General features: G+C 32.7%; 1 protein-coding gene and 1 long non-coding RNA gene across 9 annotated transcripts; both read left to right on the top strand.

Annotated features, from left to right (window-relative positions):
- Positions 1–4,568: 4,568 nt before the first annotated feature.
- LOC128162760 (uncharacterized) lies at positions 4,569–12,165 on the top strand. Of its 8 annotated transcripts, none has more exons than XM_052826130.1 (15): positions 4,569–4,625; positions 6,487–6,550; positions 6,893–7,103; positions 7,609–7,764; positions 8,177–8,221; positions 8,492–8,545; positions 8,785–8,871; positions 8,995–9,292; positions 9,379–9,661; positions 9,776–10,012; positions 10,201–10,277; positions 10,373–10,477; positions 10,593–10,813; positions 10,936–11,100; positions 11,191–12,165. In XM_052826130.1, exons 3-15 carry the CDS (start codon positions 6,907–6,909, stop codon positions 11,441–11,443), a joined length of 2,178 nt encoding a protein of 725 aa, XP_052682090.1. In that variant the 5' UTR covers positions 4,569–4,625; positions 6,487–6,550; positions 6,893–6,906; the 3' UTR covers positions 11,444–12,165. The 8 variants fall into 8 exon arrangements, with proteins under 8 accessions (XP_052682090.1, XP_052682089.1, XP_052682093.1 ...); XM_052826129.1 differs by having other exon boundaries at positions 4,575–4,625; positions 6,834–7,103; XM_052826133.1 differs by having other exon boundaries at positions 4,584–4,670.
- Positions 12,166–14,419: 2,254 nt separating this feature from the next.
- On the top strand, positions 14,420–18,079 carry LOC128162795 (uncharacterized). The gene is made up of 2 exons (XR_008240706.1): positions 14,420–15,566; positions 17,781–18,079. It is a non-coding gene; the product is annotated as an uncharacterized LOC128162795 (long non-coding RNA).
- The last annotated feature ends 4,195 nt before the right edge of the window (positions 18,080–22,274 follow it).

Consider the following 22,274-nt stretch of genomic DNA (forward strand, 5'->3'; position numbering starts at 1 on the left):
AATTAGCCTGCCGTAATATTAACGGAACATGGTCTTTAGGAATGTTGTCATCAATTGGAATAACGTACCAGATGTTGAATATTTAATCACGTAGTGTTATAGTTGTTCTGAAGTTTACAAAATGTTATTTCAAAAGGATCAGACTCGTGTACAGAGAGCAAAGGATGTAACAACTCAAAAGATTTTTTCAGTAATTAACATCAAAATGAATATTCATACCAGTGCTAAGGTGGCTTTAAATTGTTACCCGCTTAAGACTTACGTTCCATAAAATGCCCATGCGTTTCTTATAGACCATAGTCAATAGATGATATAACGACTTTTGTAAATGGAGGATTTCATTTGTTGTTTTTTGAAGGAAAAAAAGGTCTTTTTTCGAAAAAGATAACGAAATTATACATTTTTTCACATAGTTTTGAGTCTAAAACAAAGGTGGTATTACAACAAGCGCGCATGTGAATGTCAGTCAAATATGCTAGTAAGTCTTAGACTGGCAATGCCTGTCTGATATGCGCGATATACACGTACGATAGAGACAGAAGACCAGTCTAAGTAAGTCTATGAATAATGCAACATACAGATGTTGCATCATATTGGAGTGAAAGTTTTCGACACTTTGGTTCTAAAAGTTGTATTTTTACAACTTATCATTAAAAAGAGTCAAAAGACATTAATGATAAAAATTCTTTTGAAGTGCATTTTTGTTTGTTTGTTTGTCTTTAGGGGAGGGGGTATTTTTTTTAAAATTATTATCGTTCAAATATAGTTAACTATCAAACAGGGAACAGCATCGAGAGAAGATAGTATTTCTAAGTGAAGCCTCTGGAGTAAACCATGAAAAATGATTGTAGAAAGAACTATAATGACAGTAAATATTTGTTTTATAAATCCTAGATTAAGTCTTAGCAAGAGTTTCTCCTCCCATACTTATTTCTATCTGATTGAGTGCGGATAAACATAAAATAACATGTCTTCTTTGTTCTGCGAGACATGTATGAAGTTTGATAATTTTGCACTTGAAATGACTCCTTCGTGTTTATATGTTTACTAAGCGAGGTAGGAATAAAAAGGTTTATCTTATTATCAATTCAATAAATAATCAACTAAATTTTAGGTGAACATTATGCTTAGGTTATCATTTTAGATCAATCTATATTTTGTGTAGAATAACGGTTTGCGTATCTAGGGTTCCCTAACCTACCTGCGCCTAATATATATATATATATATATATATATATATATATATATATATATATATATATATATATATATATATATATATATATATATATATATATATATATATATATCAGAGGTATGTTAATTGCTAGGATTTTGATTTCTGATAATTTATCAAATGTATCAGCTGTTGAACTTAGTCTTTTTTTGGCAAAAACACTGCATATAGAGTCCCCCATTTCTTTGGATAGGTAGTCTTTATCAATTCAGAATTTACAAATGGATTATAGATACTGTTCACACACAAGAAAACCCGGTTTAATGTCACATTGACAGCTTTTCTCTTGTTATTTTTGTTATTTTTCTGAATTAGTTAGAATAAACGACCTGCAAAGATTCAGTCATTTTTTGCAGAAAAATTTATGTAACTAAACATGTATTTAATATACTTTTTTTTAGTATCAAAATGATTTTGTTGTGCAAGTTAAAGATAAATAATAAAACAATATAAAACTGTTATAAATAAAAAGAAGTTTTGTAATTATTAATAAAAGCACCAAGTTTTGTTAAAAATTAAAAGGCTTGAAGAAATAGCAATGGTATATTAGTATGATTATGCAATTATGATTTTTCTTCATAAATTGGATTTCTGAAAGTAAAGAACGGGGTGGGTCAGATGAATTAGATCGTATACGAACTGGTAGAGTTTGAATCATAAACTATTTGAAAATACATGTATATACTGTATTGACGATAATTTTACAAAATTAAATAGTTGTTTATAGCAAACAGTACATGTTCACTAGTGGCTGTAAAGCTGTTCATTAATAGCTCTACGGAAATTTTTTATCAACCAATTTCACAAAGTAAGTCTGTATTGAACTGACATTCAGGACGTCATGCTCATATCCCGTAATCATTGTTTGAAATTTTTTTTAAAAATGCCAATTTTCACCTGCATGATACTAGGCTTTTTTCCCTATACATTACCGACAATGCAAAGTGAAACATTTAAAAAAAAAAATTCTTCACATTTTAATTTCACGACAGTTAACCTTATCTTTGGAATTTTTATTTATTTAAGAAATGAATTCAATATTAATTTGTTGTATACGTTAGAAAATGGTTTGGGGCACTTTACGCTTTATTAACTCTTCATTGTAGAAAAAAACCGGTTATTGGTCCTTTAAAATGACGTAAAATTGTACAAAATTCAAACGTTACGTCAGGCGTATTGATACGTTTTTGACGTTAGTCTAACTATGATGTAGGCAACATTCTTTATAAGATATAAAATAGCTTTTTAGCCAATCAGAAAGCGCGTTACACCCAAAAATAGATTTTTTATTTTAAAAGGGGTGTCGCTTTTCTAATGTCTCATATTAATCAAAATCTCAAAACCAATGTCTTTAAATTCGTTGTTTTTCTTATCGATAAGGTTCCGATAAATAATACTTTATAAGAAAAGTTGTTATCCAGAGATAATATGATTATAGACCTACCTTATATTTTTTTATATTCATTCCGTCCCAATTCCGGCGATTGCGGCATGCCTTTACCTGCAGCTAGCCTTTTTCTATCGGTGACGTCACTGTTTCCATATATGATCATGTCAAAATATGACAAACTTGTAGACTTCACTTTTGTTGATTTGCAACATGTCAGCCATGGTATTTCAGAAAACGGAAATGCAAATTCAGAGACTACAAATGGAAAGTCTGTATTTTAGTGGCAGGTTACATGTAAATAACAAACAGCATTTTACAGCTGCAATTAGCATCTGTAGAAAAAATTAGATTGAAGGCCTGCAGGGTCAACTCTAAAGTGTTTATCCCTGAGTTTAGAGGTTACACGATCAGAATAACACATTTAGTAAAACTCGGTTATAGCGAAGTCCTAGGGACCAATAGATTTACTTCGTTAAATCCGTAATTCGTTATATCAGTATAACGAATTCGTAATAATTACTAAAGCGAATTCACTATATAAATGTTTTCTTTCAGCAGACTATACGGTTTGTTAATTGAGGCTTAAAATAGAAATACATTACTTTGATACCTTTGATAATCGGATTATAAATTGAAAAATATTAATGAAAATAAATTCATTCAAACTATTATGTTAAATGGTAGTGTAAACTTTTTTAACTGTAAAGAAATTCGTTATAAAAGTGGTAATAATCGTTATTATTTACTTCTACGTGACTCAAAATGAGTTCGCTATATCCATAAAATCGTTATATCCGAATTCGTTATAACCGTAAAATTTTGCTACAATTTGTTAAGAATTTTACCGGGGATTCAAAAACACTTCGCTATATCCGAGAATTCGCTATATCCGTGTTCGTACTAAACGAGTTTTACTCTATTCATACTCAGACTCACACACCAACACGATTTCATATTCGGATTTACCAGTTTACATGTCTGGATTTTCGAACACGATTACCCTCCATAGATAAATGTATCACTTTTGGTACCCTCATAGAATCTCTTAAAAGACACAGAAATGCACCAAATATTTAGCATACTCTGATAGGTATTTTGTCCCATAAATCAACCTCTAAATAATGTATATCAACTTTTTCTTAGAGTTTGCGCGGTACTTCTCATGAAAAATTGAAGAAAAATAACGACAAACTGCACTTTGGCATTTGCCTTCGTCATAAAGAAGTAGACGACATGTTCAGTTTTTAAAAGATGTTAATTTAAAATTATAATATGTGTCATTTATTTATTTGGATAGAAAATCTATTGCAGAACACAGGATAAACCTCTGCTATTCAGTCAACTGAATGTTAAATGAAAGGTCTGGAAAGATGACTGAATGGCAGAGTTATGCTAGGAAATTTAGTTGGTTAGCTACGTCCTTCTCATCCATATATGTACATGTTGTCGACAGCGCGCGGCCAATGACATTTTCACAATCGTTCACTTTAAAACGCTTTAAAGTTATACCAGTATGTTGGATATACATTCAGACCTCAGTTAATTTGTTAGCAATGTCATAAACTAATGATTAATCTTCTCCTCTCTCTTTCTCTCTCTCTCTCTCTCTCTCTCTCTCTCTCTCTCTCTCATTCGAGTCACGAGCGGCAACTCCGCCCAGCTACGGTCTGATTGGACAAAGGTCAGTCAAAACATTACGTAGAAACTCTTCTGGAGTAAACCCCTATTTTTCTAACTTTAGCGCTTTTCAGTACTTTGATTTTTATATTGAGGCTAGCGCAACAGTAATAAAACATTTTGAAATCCTAGATTTGTGTCTAAGATTTTATTTTTAATCTAGATATTTTTTAAACTCTTTATATCTTACTATATACAATGCTTACAAATACACGAGTAGTATTTTTTCGGGCTTCTTATGTTTCGCGTCATTAGTCATACTCGCAATATTGGAGACACAAGATGTAGATTGTCGTCGCAGATCGTCTGATTCATGAGAATGTAAGAGATTTCTGTGTTTCACTGTGTTTCTCCGTGTTTTACTGGGTATTTATTTTATCTACATATCAGTATACTTCATTTAAAGTGAGTGCTTTATTTTGGCCTCAAAATTTGTGGAATTATCGCGGTTGGTCAATTTACCCAAATGGACCCAAATGGAACGTAAAATGACCCAAATGGAAATTGAATGGAATAATTGACGATTTTATTTAATAATTTCAATCATTATTTTAAATATAATGAGTTTTTTAATTGAAAAATTTAAAACAATAATTTTTGACCAAATGGAAAAAGAATGTGATACTGTAGCCTTTTCAACTAGTTTCATGATTTAAATACATGATTTAATTTTTTTTTCCGAATCTATTTATGGCTGTTGTAAGTAGTGTTACGTTGCCCAGCTCTTTTCACGTTGAGGCCATCACGATAATAGCCATAATTTTGAAATAAAAGTATTTCAATCCAAAATAACATATTGAAATAATTTTGAAATAAAAATATTTTAAGCCAGATGATTGAAAAGAACTGAAAATATTAAACGTAAAAATAATTATTTCAGAGCAGAATAAGCAAAAAAAAAATTTATGTATAAAAATAAAATATGTATTTTCAAAATAATTAATGGTTACTTAGAATTTCCTATGACCTTAAAGAAAATTTCAGCCAAAAAATCGATTGAGAAACCAAAGAGTAATTCAAAATTTGATGCATGTAAAATGTATCATATACTGTACATTTATATACAAACAAAAAACATCATATCAAAACATACACTACATGACTGGTTTCAGCTACTATTTTATTAAATGCACTATTAGAAGAAAAACCGAACAGCACTGTGTTTACAGGACCTAAATTATTTGACATGCATTACAAGAATTTGCCATCTAACTAACTTGTATACATCTATATTTAGAAGACAACTATGCATGGTACTCCATTTTCCAATATCGAAAATATTTGAATTATATTGTTATGATTAAAAAGGTATCTCGAAATTATTATATATATGAACAGTTATTTAAACAGTTATATATAAATTCATATATCAATAAAAAATCATTAACAACGCAAGAAAACTGTCGTTTTAGAATTCATATTTATTGATTTTTCATCATATAATTAAAATTATTAAATAAAATCTTCAATGATATGCCATTCAATTTCCATTTGGATTTCCATTTGGGTCCATTTGTTTCCATTTGCGTTTCAATTTGGGTTCATTTGGGTCATTTTACGTTCCATTTGGGTCCATTCGGGTTAATTGACGCACCTGAATTATCATTACCGGGCTACAGAACAAAGCAGTTGACTATAAAAGAGGAGTGTGATTATAGTTAGCCATTACATGTATCACTTTATTAACAGTGTGCACACTTAACATTTAAACTTATAAAATGATACCACTCTATAATGACAACACAAACTACGGGAACTCAGAAATCGAGAGGATGTAGATAAATCATATATTTCCTCTTTCCTGTAAAATCTACTTTCGTTTTGGGAAGGGTGGGACAAATCACCAAATGAGTTAAGGTATTCTCTTTTGAGAAGTGGATAGGCATAGCCTACATCCACTTCTCTTTGCAAGCCCTCAATTAACGTGTAATTGTCGGAACTGAAGACGGTCTATGCTTCGACCACTGTTTCGACTCAAGTTTCCCTGACTTTTTTGTATCAGACCAGGGAGTATCTACTAACGGGATAGGCACCTTCTACATTCGCCATGTTTACTTCCCAAACTATCACACGAGCCTTGACAAGTTTTTAAAATTCTTCATTTTTTATTGGATTTTGCATTTCCTCTAAAACTTGTTAAAAAGGATTATATATATATTATGATATATTGTTTACTTTTTAGGTGTTTTATCCTCATTCAAGGTAGAAATAACTGATCCAGTTTTGGAAAAACATTTATAACTGTGGTATAGTATGAACACTTATTTCCAATTATGACACAACAGTAATTTATTCAGCTATTAAATCTCTCATTATTTTCTGAACAATGGTATAAGTTGGATGAATTGATTAATATTTGTATACATTATGTTTAAAGCTATACACGTGATAATTTGCGTCAATTATAAACTATGGTGAAAAAATATATTTTTGTTTAGTAATAAAAGTTACACAAATGCTGTAAATTACAACGCTGAAATCGATCGCGGTAAAAAGAAATATAATTTCGATTATTTATTTTCGTGCCAGGAAAGTAATGCCTCTTTTTGAATATCAATCTATCATGTGATACCGATTGCCAAATTTAGGCTAGTAAACAAATATGGCGTCAAGAAAGCGAGGTAGACCATTTGGTGCTCAATTGACCTTATCTGAAAGAAAAGAGCGTAAAAGGAAGTCGGAAAGAGAAAGAAGCAGAGAGAAGATTTTTATAGGGGAACATTCTGAGCGATGGAACAGATTAAAGGACCAGCTGAAGTTTACATTCAACTTTGAATTGGCGGGGTTTCTGCTTGATAGGTTTGTAACTAAGTTTAGTTTGTTTTTATGTGAAGATCGAATCTTTATAACTATGGTAATCGAAAAATTAGTGTAAATAAATGAATGTTTAAGTCGAAATGAGTATTAAGCAGCAATCAATAGTGGTATTACACGTTTATCTATCGTAAAATCAATGTTATACAGATCGTGAGGCCCCATAAGGGAAAATTTTATTGTTATTTCATTTATCTTTCAAATCGTAATATGTTTCATAAAATTTATAAAAGTGATAAGAATAGAAGGACGTGTGAACAAGTCTAGGTATATGAAAATACAAATCATCAAAGAAAAGCATGTTTTATATGATAGTTTACAAAGTAATAGAACACATGAACAGACGTGCATGATTTCTCATCTTATAACATATTTGCAGGGTGATGTTTATGTACTAATATGACAGATAAATGTTTTGTAGCAGTTAATGTTAAAAATTTCTCTACCAAGAGCCATAACTATTATATGGTTGCATTGGAATCTTTACTAGGTATGATCAAAGCCAGCCGATAGTTGAACATGACGTAGCCTCTTCAACCCCTATGCATTGCCAGACAGGTTCACCAAGGCTTTTTAAAGAAGAGTTCATGCAGCCAATCATTTCAGATATTTCTGCAGCAGAATCAGGAAATGCAGCCTCTGATCTGTATGTTAAGACTGATTGAAATATCTAGTATATTAATTATCCTAATTATTTATTTCAATTTTCATGTTTTATATAACCCAATCTAATTAAAATTAGACTTGTAATTCCGCTCCTCTACGATACGCTATACAAGTATAGCGTATCGTAGAGGAGCGGAATTACAAGTCTAATTTTAATAAGATTGTATATAACCAAAATTCATTTGGATGCATTCAAATTTAAAAATTATAATTCCTCAAAAGTTATTTATTATCAAAAGGTCATAATTTCACATATTAGATTTATAAATCATTTTCTAAATGACTCTCATCCCATTTGCATAACGGAAAACGGAGATAAGCACGAGCCCTATGCGCCTCCATGGCATGGAGAAGGATATGTTAATTATGTTGGTCTATTTTTTTTTTTGCAGAGGGGTTTCAGGTGTCGAGGAACTTGAACCAGGTCCATCAAGCAGGTTTGAACTTAATTAGAATTGTAATTAAAACCAATATTTTTTGTTTTAAGTAAGAAGTGCAAAATGAAATAATAATATGTGTAAAATATTGCAATTAGTAATACAATCATGTAATTTACATAATTATTGAATGATCATTTCAATCCAAGTATCATGATTGATTTTGTATTTAAAAAGATTGCTTATCACGTACATATGAAGTACATGTACTTACTTCAATTGAAATAGTTTTCCAAATTAAACATAAAAAATCATTTTTTTTTTTTACAGTAAGAAGAGCAAAGGAACATTTAAGTATGCCTCATCATTCCTGAACCCATTAGAGTGAGTAGAAGTCAATTTTTTTTTATTGTACTTATATAAAAAAGAAATATTAAAAATCATGTTAGGTGTAAAAAAATTTTTATCATGCCCCGGATCTGAGCAAGGTCAAAATCACATTGTCATCAATTAACATTAAATAGCATTTATCAAAAGAGCGATTAGTTCTTTCTCATGCAGTTCTATTTAATTTCATATAATTTGTATGTTTTATCTAATATGGATTGAATATTGTATTTTAGATTAAGTATCGACATAACGGAGGAATCTGATGCCTTGGAAGGGAGTGATGATGAAACATACTACCCGAGTTTCAACATATCAATTGGGTAATAATTGAATTGTAAAAATACAATATTTTGAAACATGCAGATTGTTTTGTTTATATAATTGATTACAAGATATAGAAGTACTACTTTCACAAACATTAAAAAAATTACTTCTATTTATAGACCACGAGATGTTACAGGCATTGAGGATTGTCCATGTGAAGAGGCAGTGTTCCCAAGAGAAGATGATGATGAAGAGGAGGTTGACAAGGAAGAAGCAGAAATTGGTCCGTCAATATGCAGAGTTCTATGTCCTGATGATTATGACCAGCTTTTAGACAGTCATACTGCCCTCGTATATCTGCAGCAACTGAAAGCCCTAGCTTTGAAGAAGGTAGACCCATTGTGCAAGACCAAGGGATGTGGTGGAGTTCTTGACATTGGGATAAAGCATATAGGCTCTGCAGTGTATTTAAAATGGGTAAGATTTTTGTTGAATGGAAAGCTACATTCAAAAGTATACACTATTGTTGAAAATAAAAGTTTATTTATTTTTCATTGTTTCAGATATGTCCAAACTCTCATGTAGCGGAAACATGGTGCTCCCAGCCAGTCTTGAACCGAGGGTTACATGGTGGAGACCTGCTTATTTCCTCTGCCATTTTATTTTCTGGAAATAATTTCAACAAAATTGAATTATTTGCCAAAATTCTTCATATGGGCTTTCCAAGTCAGTCCTCCTTCACCAAGCTTCAGAGGAAATATTTGGTGCCTGCTGTTGATGACCTTTGGGAGGAAAAGCAGGAAGAAATGACAGCAGAGATGGCAGACAAAGATCTTGTACTTCTTGGTACATGTATTTATGTAAATTTTTGTTGTGACAATGTTTGTGGTTCAATGCACTGTTAAATACATGTAATTTCCATAGTGCAAGAAAATCTAATTAATTGCAAATATTTTACAGGAGATGGCAGGATGGATAGTCCAGGACTCTGTGCTCAGTATTGCACTTACACTTTCATGGAGAATGACAGCAAGAAAATCATATCTGTCAAAACAATGGACAAAAGAGAAACTGAGCGAAAAAGTGCAAACCTGGAGACATTAGGCTTCATTAGAGGAATGCAAGATGTCCGTGAAAGAGGGTTGCAAGTAAAAGAAGTTGTGACAGATGCCCACCTCCAGATAGGTGCCATGATGAGTAAGTTCCACTTTAAGGAGTACCATAGTCCATTTCTTCATTTATTACAAAGCAATTTCATCTATTGTAAATCATGTGTGTCTGGCCTATTTGTATATTTTATGAATGTACAATATGAATAAGATTTGCTCAAACTAAATACATTAAAGTTCATTTTAGTTTAAAGAAAAATCTTTATTTTCTTACAGAAAAAGTTTACAAAGAAGTTAAACATAGTCATGATATATGGCATGCCGCGAAGAACCTTGGCAAAAAGCTGATTGCAGTGAGTCTCTATATTCCTAATTTTGAAGTTTTGTCAAAGTGCATACAGTGACTTTTTACTCTTTTGAAATATCAATATTTTATTTTACTTCACAGGCTGGGCAAGATAAAAACTGCAGAGAGCTTCAAAAGTGGTCCAAGGACATTGTAAACCATTTCTGGTATACATGTAAAATTGCAAATGACTTGGATGAGTTCATGGTAAGGGTTGTGCACTTCATAGATTTTTACTTATCATTATGTATCTAACCTCATGTAAAATTATATTTCTTTGTACAATATATTGTAATTGCTGTTTTTTTTCCTCATTTTAAAGGGAATATGGGCAGGTGTTCTCCACCATGTTGTTGGAGAACATGAATGGTTTTTGCCATACAGCGATGCTGGACCAAGCTCCTGCAGACACGATCCCATCAGTGAGGATACAATGCGGGACAAAGAGTGGATGAAGAAAGGCAGCCCACCCCACGAGGCACTCAGAAAAATTGTCCTTGACAAACGATTTCTTCACAATATCCCATACTATCTCAATTTCAGGTACAATAGAAAAGCATTTTATGTGTATATCATTTCAAATTATGAAGTTCACAAGACATGATAAACACATGTTATGTACATGTAATATAGAACTGAGTTCATATTGTATTTTTTTTACATAGAAGTACAGCGGAGCTGGAGAGCTACCATAACCACATGCTAATGTACTCCTCCAAGAGGTTCGCTTATACCCCACCAGTGTACAGAGCAAGGAGTATTTTGGCTGCTTTGGATCACAATGAAAATGTGAACAGGGAGCCAATAATGAATAGAGATGGGACAATCAGGTATGTACACTCATACATGCATGCACAATATATGTACTTGTATTGGTACATAGGAGTTTTCTATATATATATATATTCATCCAATTGTAGACTGCAGAGGACGTACAATAAGAAGTCTGGGCGATGGTCGGTGTACCCAGTGAAGGAAAGAAAGAAGTATGATCATGTGTCCATTCTTTTACAAAAGGTCCTTGAAAAACAAGTTGCAGACAGAGAGGGATTTCATGGACAACTTGAATTAGAAGAAGATGACCAAAGAAGAATTTCCAAGACGATTGCCTCCATCATTCCACCACCTTCAATTCAACTGGCTGAGGAAAAGAAATCAAGATTTGAAAACTAACTTTTGATTCAAACAATGCACTGTGTCAATAAAAAGCATAGCTTTTCCTACAACAGTTGAAAGAGTAGACAACAATACATGCATTTTTTTCTCTTTCCAAATTCTATGTTAACATGATTGTATATCACAGTAGTTTATATGAGTGTCTCTTTGACAGTTTTGTCTGTGTAATAGTTGTCATGTTCATTTATATATTACATAGATATACAGTAAAACACGGTTGTAACGAAGAACCAGGGACGGGCGATTTTGCTTCGTTATAAGTGTAAATCGTTATATCCGTCAAGTCTTCAACATGTAATATAGTCACGGGGAATGAAAATCACTTCGTTGTAAGCGTCAATTCATTATAAGCGTGTTCGCTACATGTATAACCGTGTTTTACTGTATGCTCAATACACTGAGCATATAGTATTGGCATGTGATCATTGTCTTATATAGAGACTAAATTTGTGCTAGTTACAACTGCTGAAAATGTTTTATAGTTGCATGTGTATATCTGTTGTGGACATGATAGCTTAAGATTGTTTGATGGTGTTCACTTTGTCTGCTGTCAGAAATGTAGTCTCAGGGAGGTTTAAATATATCGCCATGCATTTCATATTCATCAATACAGTTGTTTTTATAACCCTGCTCAGAGGGGGGGGGGGGGTGTTATACAGTTTCTTCCTTATTTGTATGTCAGTCTGTCCACAACAAATTTCTGTCATATTTTCCTCAGCAACTAGCAGAGTTCTTGAAATATTTTTTCCACTGTCAGTCATTTGGACTGACAACCATCAGAAGTTTGTCAGTCCAGACTGATTTCTATCAGTCCAAACATTTTCAATAGAAAGATGAAAAACTACAAGTATATTTGCCTTATAGTTTCTCTCATTTTTACCTTAATTATTCTGATTTCTCCTAACTTTCACATGCTGGCTCCTGATAACATTCTTATTTATCACTCCATTAATTATTTTTATTTCCTTCCCTCTCTCATTATCAACTTTCTTCTTGTTCTCTTTCTCGTTCTTTTTCTGCACATCTCATATGTAACTAGGGCTCGGTTGTCAGATAGCGGAGTTCTTATTTCCCGAAAAAATTTATAAATGATTACATTGGGATTTTTGTGTGTATTTCTGTGTATTGCAATAAAAACATTCACTGAAAACCCTGTTTCGGTGTATGCAATCACAGGAGTCGGCGATTTTATCAATTTGTTGTAAATAAATGAGAAACAAGCAAAATCCTACCAGTGAGCTTCGCGAGCGTAGCGAGCGAAGCGACAGGATTGCAACGACTTTTCTAGAATTTCTTTATTTCGCTATCTAACTGATATTGAACACCAGACATCAACTCCGTGGTGTTATTTTATCAATCCCTCGCATTTATTTCCCTAAAATTATCCTTTAAAATCATTTTAAATCTATTTCTGCACATCTCGATCTTAAACAGCGGCCATTGCCAATTTCGTGTGACGTCACACTCAGAGTCGAAAATATTTCATTCATAAGATTGAAAGATGCGTTATTTAGACAAAAAAAATTAAGTGCATTGATGCTTTCGTTTTAAAATAATCAAATAAACAGTAAGATAATTCAAAATTTTACCTTATACTATGTTAAATCCAACATAGTAAGGGAGGTAATCAAGTGCTTGCCTTTGCGGGGAATTCAAAACAGATATGGAAATCGTTTAGATCGGATGATTTTAAGACACCTAAAATGTCACACAACTTTGGAAAGTCACTCTGGTAAGTGGATTTCCTTTCTTTTTATCGCACAATAACATATCATGTTAAAACGCATGAGAAAAGAACCAATGTTGACAAGTCCAGTGTGTGACGTCACACGAAAATGGCAATGGCCGCTGTTTAAGATCGAGATGTGCAAAAATGGATTTAAAATGATTTTGAAGGATAATTTTAGGGAAATAAATGCAAGGAATTGATAAAATAACACCACGGAGTTGATGTCTGGTGTTCAATATCAGTTGGATAGCGAAATAAAGAATTTCTAGAAAAGTCGTTGCCATCCTGTCGCTTCGCTCGCTACGCTCACGAAGCTCACTGGTAGGATTTTTGCCTGTTTCTCATTTTTTTTTCCAGAAATTGATAAAATTGCCGACTCCTGTGATGCAATGTACATTGAAAAAACGTAACGAGACAACACTCGCCATCTTGGATTTAAAGGGGGCCCTCACTTCACGCTATGTTTAAAACGGGATGGTGTAAAAGTAGTCCGGGACACATGTCCCGGACATATGTCCCGCGATGTCCCAATTTTCTATTTCGCGTCTAACTTATTTTCCAGTTACTTTTTTCAAAAACCGCTAATCGGATATCAAATGGCATCCTAATCTAAGTCGATGGTATTCTTTCTGCTTCTTAAAAAACACTAATAAGTTAAAAATCGCCAATTTTCCTTCGTCGAAAGTGTAAATGTAGTCCCGAGAAATCGACAATGTTTTTTTTGATTTCCGGTTTTTGTTTTGCCTTTGTATATACATTAAATATACATATTTCTATGTGCTTTTTCTTGTTGTTGTCTCTTTTTTATTTGTTTATGGTAGAAATATTAATTATTTATCAACTTTTAACCTTAAAAGCAGTTATTTACACTTTTTCCTGCGGGACATTGAAGTTTACGTACAGCTGAAAAGAAATAGTACAATTGAAAACGCAACAAAGTTACATGTAAGAGTTCCGAATAAAATTCACGTTTATCAATAATTTCATATGATATTGAGATGAATTGAAAAATATATATTTGTAAGCAAATATTAGTATTATTATTAATAGTAATTTTATTTATATTACTTTGATACTAGAAAATACGTTCAATCATTATAATTACATGTAAAGGATTTCGACAGCAATTATCTTCTCAAAATCATTGAATAATTATTTGATTATTAGGGTTTTCCGTTTTTCAACGGAAAACCCTTCTGTTATTCTACTGTTTCTTATTATTATTTTTTTTTTTTTCCCGCAAATTTTGTGCACGAGATTTCTCGAACATTTTTTGGCTGATTGCTATGAAACTTTCAGGGTATGTAGATGATATTAATATCTCTAGACGTTTTTTTCAAATTTTTAAAATTCACTTCCGGTTATGAGTTATTGCCCTTTAATTGAAAATTGGGGGGTCTTTTGTCCAGAGTTGATCTCGGGAACTACAGATGATAGATGCATGAAATTTGGCGAAATTGTCGGTAACATTTTATAATTTTGCTGGCATGAAAATTTTGGTAATTTCTTTGTTAGTTTTTGAGCTATTTGTCGCCAAAGTTTAAGATTTTTTCGGGGCTGAAATTTTGTTGCTTTTTGTATTATAACCTTTAAACTAAAAATATTTTGTTAATACATATAGAACAAAAGTTGTTTAGAATAACGAAAGCTTTCATTTAAAATTAAGAAAAAAGGGCTGGCCCCTATAATTAGGGGTCAGCAGCTCATACACGTATTTTTCTGATAGCAAAAATCGTTATCATTTTATGAAAAAAAATTAATTCAGTTATTGTTAATATATTAAATAATGTCATTTGGTATCAAATTAAACAAGTTCTGTGCTATATTTTTTTTCAAATTTCATAAAACAAATATGTGAGAATCGTACATGAACGAGTTAATATGTCTACATAGACACACAAGCGAACAAATGCCACTTTAAGGCCCAGGCATTTACTGCATTACGTTGTGTTGCGTCTTAGATAAATTGTTGTGATTCAATTTCATTTTTTTCATCTATATCATTTATGAATTCAATGAACACACATTATTTAAACGTTCTATGTGCAACTATTTGTCGGGGCGCCCCTGTTTGTGACCCCCGCGCGCGCGCGTCGAATGTAAACAGTAACGTACGGCATTGTAGAAAAGAGAGAGCCGTAATGCAGAAGAGAAGTTGTGTATTCTTTCGGTGTACACATGCATTTTCAATTTGCTGTGAAACATATGAACATGCACAGGGAACAATACTACATATTTGTTTAAGGAGGATATTTTTCTCGTGTGAATCGTTTACGAGGAAATTCTGACAGCCACACTTCTGTCAACGATCAGCCGTTGATAAGCTACGAGTAATGAAGGAGAAAAGATGGACATTAAAGTGTGTGATTTATGTGGATGTTACTGAAGAAGGTGAGGCTTTTACTCCTTTTAAAGTTTCTTGTTAACTGGTTAAAATTTAGTATATAGTATAGATGTACATGTAAGTACGTGCACACTGTTAGATGTTTTTGTTATGGTGTGGGTTTTGTTTACTAACGTGTAATTTTTACATGTTTCATGGGTGTTTAGACTCGCTCGAGGTTCATGGGGGACTGGAAAGGGTAACTGAATTTATCTATTCAAAAAAATAACAGATTGTGAATTTTCAACTCAAAATTCAAAGCAGGGTCTAATTAGAAACATACCATATATTCTTGTGCAGAGGACTCCAAATGTAGTCATGAAATACCCTGTAGACATAACTTCAAGTAAATAAAATTGTATACTTCAGACTTCAGAGTTAAAACATGACTTTAATATCTTTATGATGCCGATCATTGTATCATTAAAGAGGTTTAGCAGACCAAAGGGTACCCGGTACATGTACTTGTACATGTAGGTTACAAGTTAGAACTATGCCTACCATTCTACCAGTTCACATAATTTTTCTTGTTTAGCAGTTATGATGTGTACTTAAATTGTCCTTGTTAATGTTTTAAATGTAATTTTTTATTCTCTTTTTTTAATCTGACTACTGGCAGTACTGGCGTGCGAGCAGTTCTCGCCGAGGACCATTTCTCGCTGGTGCACTGTTACATCATATTTTCGTATATAATTTTATGTGTTGATAAAATGACGTAACAATGCACTGGTGAGAAATGGTACTCGGCGAGAACTGATCGCACGCCAATATTGATTAATTACGGACAAAAACTGAAGGTTGCGAGTGATATTTTTAATTGAACAACATTGTTTAAAATAATACCAGTGCCAGATAGCTCAGTTGGTAGAGCACCTGACTAGAGATTCAGGGGGCCCAGGTTCAAATCCCTTCATTATTTCTCCCATCCTGTTACAGTATTGGTGTTGTGACCAACCCCTGGAACTAACAGGTTAACTCGATCCTGCCAGGGATGATCTTCGAGGGTGAAGATCATTTAAGGGGGAGGAATGTGACGGTCAGACTGGTTTGAATACCGGTGCCAGATACATGTAGCTCAGTTGGTAGAGCACTTGACTAGAGATTCAGAGGGCCAGGTTCAAATCCCACTTTGTTCCGTCGTTATTTCTCCCATCTTTTACATATACATGTATATCAGATATATGACAGATGATTAAGGTCATCACATGTTTTGCAAGATGCAATAAGTGTTAAAAACCTTTACTTTACAACAGAATACATTTAAGTGAATATTTATGTTTCTTGTTATTATTTGGTGTGGTTTTCTTGACAGTGTCGCATAAACAATTTACCCGCTCCTAAAACACAAACTTTCTTTTTGTGGATTCAGCTTACCGCTGATTGGCTGCTGTTGCAGCAGACAAATAAGATATGCACGCACAAAACACAATGAACTTATCAGTGAATGAGTTGAGTTTATTTAAACTGTTTGAATTTGGGTATTTTTTTTTAAAATGTATACTTGTGACAAAACATATATGTGGTACATACAGCTGTAGCTTTATGAAGAAAATTTTGGTTAGACCATATATACCTATCATGCAAGTAAATGATATTTACAAAAAACTTGCAATTTATGGCGCACGAAATATACGCTAGTTTTATAAAGATTGACATACATGTAATGTACCACATTCTTTGAAAAATAATCTATTAAAAATTCTTCATTAAGTTTACTCATACATGTTTTATGCTTATTACACGTAGTATTGTTTTTAAAACATGTAATTTATAAGAAAATAAACAAAAACCCTCGCTAAATTTATTTGCAAACAAAAAATACACAGTAGAATTGATAAAAAATGGTATACCAGAAGCTAATACCAGTACATGTACTTTGACGCTGTTCGGTGGGTAATATTCGTTTGTAATTTACGAATTGAAATATTGACTGTTGCACTACAAGTATGGTAATAAACTCTCTCTCTCTCAAACTCTCTCTTTCTCAATTTGATAAGTGTTTATACCTATGAAAATTTTTTAATATTATATTATGACTTGATATGCAAATTTTTGATCTTGTACTGCCTAAATGTTATGTCATGTATTGGGATATGTCATACTTATTACACTGCATGGTCAGTGTATTTTTTACAGAAATACTATGCATATGTTAATGTAAACACAGCTATTACTAGTACATGTATGTAAACACAGCTAATTATTTTTTTTATTTATTTCAGCTCAAAACAGACTCTTGTTACCACATGGCTTTTACCGGTACCTGTTGATTCTTGTGGGTCAGCTCCTGAGATTAACCTGTCACCTCTATCCACATGCATATTCCTTGTGTTCTACAGACTATTTACTGGTAATTCAAATTAAATCCGATAATGCATGAACAATAATGGAACTTGAAGAAAGCATCATGCCATGTTGTGGTTTGTGTTTGATAAGAAATTATGAAAACAAAATTAAGGCTGTTTAAAGAAATTCATAATTGCTGTGAAAATTTGTTTTTCAATAAAAGTATACAATTATATTTCCTTTATTTTTTATTTCATAAAGATATTTAGATGTGTTTACATAATTGAAACCCCCCCCCCTCTATTTAATTGTCTGCATTAAGATTACATGTAGGATATGTAAATGTACATTTGACTTTGAAATAACATCTGCTATGATAATTACTTTTGAAATGAACAAGAAACAACCTATTCATAAAAAAGTAGAAAAACATGTCAAATTTGAACATTTTTCATTGAAATCAACTCTGTCTCCAGCTACCTGGGTGTGTTTGAATTTAATTCTAATTTAAGGCAGATGTCTAACTTGTAGGTTGTAACTTACTGTTTTAGCATGGTTAGAAGAAGACTAGAAATCAGAATAGATTAGATATTCACTAAATATGATTGTTAGCTTACTTTTTTCATGAAAACAAGAAATCACAAGCAGGACAGCTGTCTATTTGTTAATTAAAATGGTACAAATCATACAATAAACAAATAAAGATCACATTTTAGAATCATTGATGATTGTTTTCAAATATGTGTGAGAAATGACTCAAGGAAATTGCCACGTGTTTCATAAAATTAGGTAAAACATTTCAAACCATGACTTTTTATGAAAATCAAAAGATTGGGGGGTGGGGGGTATACATGTAAGGGTATTTCTAAGTGATGTGAAGCTTTTATCATGATTATATCATGTAGGCATATGTTGTATTGAATAAGGTTTCTTTTTAAAGGTGGTTGAACAAAAGTTGACCTCTAAAAGGTCAGATAAAGATGTTTTACTATGGAGAACCCTGTAAATCTGTGTTTACTAAAGGAAATTGGAAATGGTGGGTTCACTTAAATGGCCATATTTTTATTAAACCTCAATGGAGTTGGCAATATGTGGTATTCTTTTTCTCAGAATTGCATTAGCTTTCTTATTCTAAGACAAACCGTCTTTTCATAAAAATGTTAGTGTACTAAGTTAAAGATACAAGGAACAGTTTCGGATAAAGTACCGTCAATATTTTTGTAAAATTGAGAGTGACTGTACTTGAAGGTTTATCATTGTTGCGTAGATTCATGAAATGAATTTTAATGATTACCAATAGTTAGAGGGATGTCTCTTGTTGGAATTGGTAAGCAATATTAAGGCCCCTAGTTTTAAGTACATGAGAAGCAGAAATAAATTGTGAAACTTGCGGCTATGACAGATATGTTGACTTTACAGTGAAATTGAAGGTTACAAACGGGAGGTTATATAACATGAAATGTAGGTGGATGGGATATTATATGCCTATTTAGTATTTACTGGGTATGAGGACAATAGCAAGTTTATTGTCCCCCAAGACAGCAAATATTTAATGAGGCAAAGCCAAGGGAAATAGTAGCTGTTGAATGGGACAATAAACTTGCTATTGTCCGAATAGTCAGTTAATTGGTATTTCATTATACAGAAGAAAACTTTATTTGTCAGCGATGCAGAATTTCTTGATGATAAACAAATTAGAGTTAAATCAAACTTTGTATTTAATGCGGCGATCTTATTAGGTCAGAGGTGTTCCGAGTTTAAGGTGATATGGGACACTTCCATGTTGTGACGTATTGTTTATCGAAATAAACAATAAAATAAAGTGTTATTATATAAGTACATGTAGTTTCTTCTCAAAAATGGTCACCTAACTCCTTAGCACAGTGGGTTAGAGGGTTTACTAGGAACCTGTAAGTCATGAGTTCGAATCCCGCTGGGGTTTTTACAATTTTTACCTTTTCAAATATTTTTAAAAGCTATTTTTTGGTTAAATATTGTAAAATTTGAAAATTCTAAACCGGTGAAAAGTTTTCAATTATATAGTACTTTAATCCACATTAATATCGACAGATGTCCCATACCACCTTAAAAAGGAGGGAAATCAAATTCTGCTAATGAATGGTTTTGATGACTATTCACCATGGGCAGATAGCATGGATACTATTTTAGATAAAAAGGCATGTTTATGCGGGCGCCTTCTTGTGATCAATTTGTCGGTCTGTCCATCTGAGATGGCTTGACAGGAGCATAGCTTCTCTCCCCTTGGCCCAATCTGGCTCATACCTCATCCACAGGGTTCCTTTGGTTGAAGGATGTGCAGTGACCTTGAACCATGTTTTTAGGTATAAGGTTAAGGTCATAGCAGAATTATATATATAAAATCCTTGTCTGGGGCATATCTTTTTTCCCTTTGGTCCAATCTGGCTAATACTCACAGAGTGTCTCTATGGTTAAACGATGTGCAGTGACCTTGCATGAAATTTCTAGGTAACGGGTGAAGATCATATCGGATCATGCAAAAATCCTTTTTTGAGAGCATATATAATTTCTACTAACCCCTATTTGGCTCAGACTTCACATAAGCAGAGCTTTTGAGTAAAAGGTGAAAGGGTGTGTAGTGACCTTGAACCTATTTTCAGTGAAAAGAAACTGTGAAGGTCATATCAGAATTATATTTTTAAAAATCCTTGTCCGGAGTATATCTTCTCTCCCTTTGCTCCATTCAGCCTCATACTTTACCCACATGATACCTTTGTTCAAAATATATGCAATGACCTCGAATGATATTTGTAGATAAAGAGTCAAGGTCATATCAGATCACACAAAAATCCATATTTTAAGAGCATAGATATACTCTCCTTTTAGCCCCTATTTAGCTAATATTTTACCTTTACAGAGTTTATTGGTTAATGGCGTGCAGTGACCTTGAACCAAGTCTGTCAATGTGAAGGTCATAGCAGATCTTTTTAAAATTAGTTTTAAATAGTAGATTATTTTCCAAATATGCTTAATCTTGGTCAGATTGAACAAAAATGCATGTATGTTAGGGGGAATGAAATTGAATTAAAAGTTCTATGCCAGCTGGAAAAATTTCAAGTTATAGGTCAAGGTCAAAGCAGAATTCTCTGAAATAACATAAGCGGGGCCCTTTGAAATGTTCACCATTTCAATGTTGTCTGGTTCATAGTAATTTTACATAGAAAATATTCACAGAAGTACAGTAAAGTAAACTTAACATCGATAAGTTTCTGACAATTAATGACGCAACGAGCACACAGTACGAAAGGTCAACCTTTTGAAAAGCAGTGAAGAGGAAAAGTTGCCCAGAATTATGTTTTAAACAAAATTGATTTTTTACATAAATTTTAATTTTGCATTCTGGGTTAAGAAAAAAGATGTTAGTTCAAGGTAAAGTAAACTTGTACCTAAAATGAAGTCAAATTTGTTAAGTCGTACTTAAGCACATTGGGTTTTTTTGTTAAGTCGTTCTTGAAATGGTTAAGGGTTTTTGGTTAAGTCGTACTTAAAAACATTCGGATCATGTTAAGTTGTACCAAGAATCATTCGATTTTTTTTTATCTTTTTGTACTTAAGTTTCTTTGTTACTAGATTTAATAAGAACTCTGCTTCTTAGACGTACTTCTAGCATTGCTTTCGACATTAGCGGAAAACCCACTCGTTGCTTTGCAACGAGCTTTGCTCTAGTTTTATTTGTTGTTACAATAATAATTGTCGAAATATTAGAATTAAGATTTTCGACCGTGATTTAATGATTAGATGTGCAATTAAATGCGCGGACATATGAAAATGTATTGGATTATTTTAAAAATGTCCCACCCATTAAGCAATTTTGAATTTGCGCGCAACCTAATTGCATCTGGTATGACCACGATTGGGCTAAAATTGTAACAATTATTGTCTCATCATTTATTTTTCTCCATAAAATACCTGGTACCAAGGTCCGCATCGAGGCGTAGGGTGGACTTTTTAAAGTACCGCCACTATGTCGGGTTTCTTTAACTTCTCGCGGGTCGGCGACTAGGTTTCAGACACTAGTGCTGTCAACACGAATATATTATATGTAACAATGTTATCAACATCGTAGAATGTAAATAATGCTAGATTTAGATTCATAACTGTCCCCATTGGATAATATAAAACGTCTGTAAAATGTACACATGTAAATGATAGATTTAGTGCTTTTAACTGCCTTAACAAATATGTTTTACTATTTTTCTAACAATAAAATGGCTCTTAATAAAGGAGGCCTCCACGTGGCAAGAGCTGGGCAACGGTATATGATATAAAAATGATATACCAGCTAACATCCTTTACAGAATCGTTATACGGAATTGTATATACTACCCCTGTTGGGTTTTCGGTTTTACTTTTTCTTTTCTGTTTCTTGTGAACTGCGATGTCCCGCGAAG

Source organism: Crassostrea angulata, chromosome 9 (assembly GCF_025612915.1).
Source record: "Crassostrea angulata isolate pt1a10 chromosome 9, ASM2561291v2, whole genome shotgun sequence".
NCBI classification, from domain to species: Eukaryota; Metazoa; Mollusca; class Bivalvia; order Ostreida; family Ostreidae; genus Magallana; species Magallana angulata.

Coding starts and splice junctions, on each gene's coding strand:
- LOC128162760 (XM_052826130.1), top strand. CDS start 6,907: ATGGCGTCAAGAAAGCGAGGTAGACCATTTGGTGCTCAATTGACCTTA. Junction 9,293..9,378: donor CTGCAGTGTATTTAAAATGG/GTAAGATTTTTG, acceptor TCATTGTTTCAG/ATATGTCCAAACTCTCATGT. Junction 10,814..10,935: donor CCATACTATCTCAATTTCAG/GTACAATAGAAA, acceptor TTTTTTACATAG/AAGTACAGCGGAGCTGGAGA.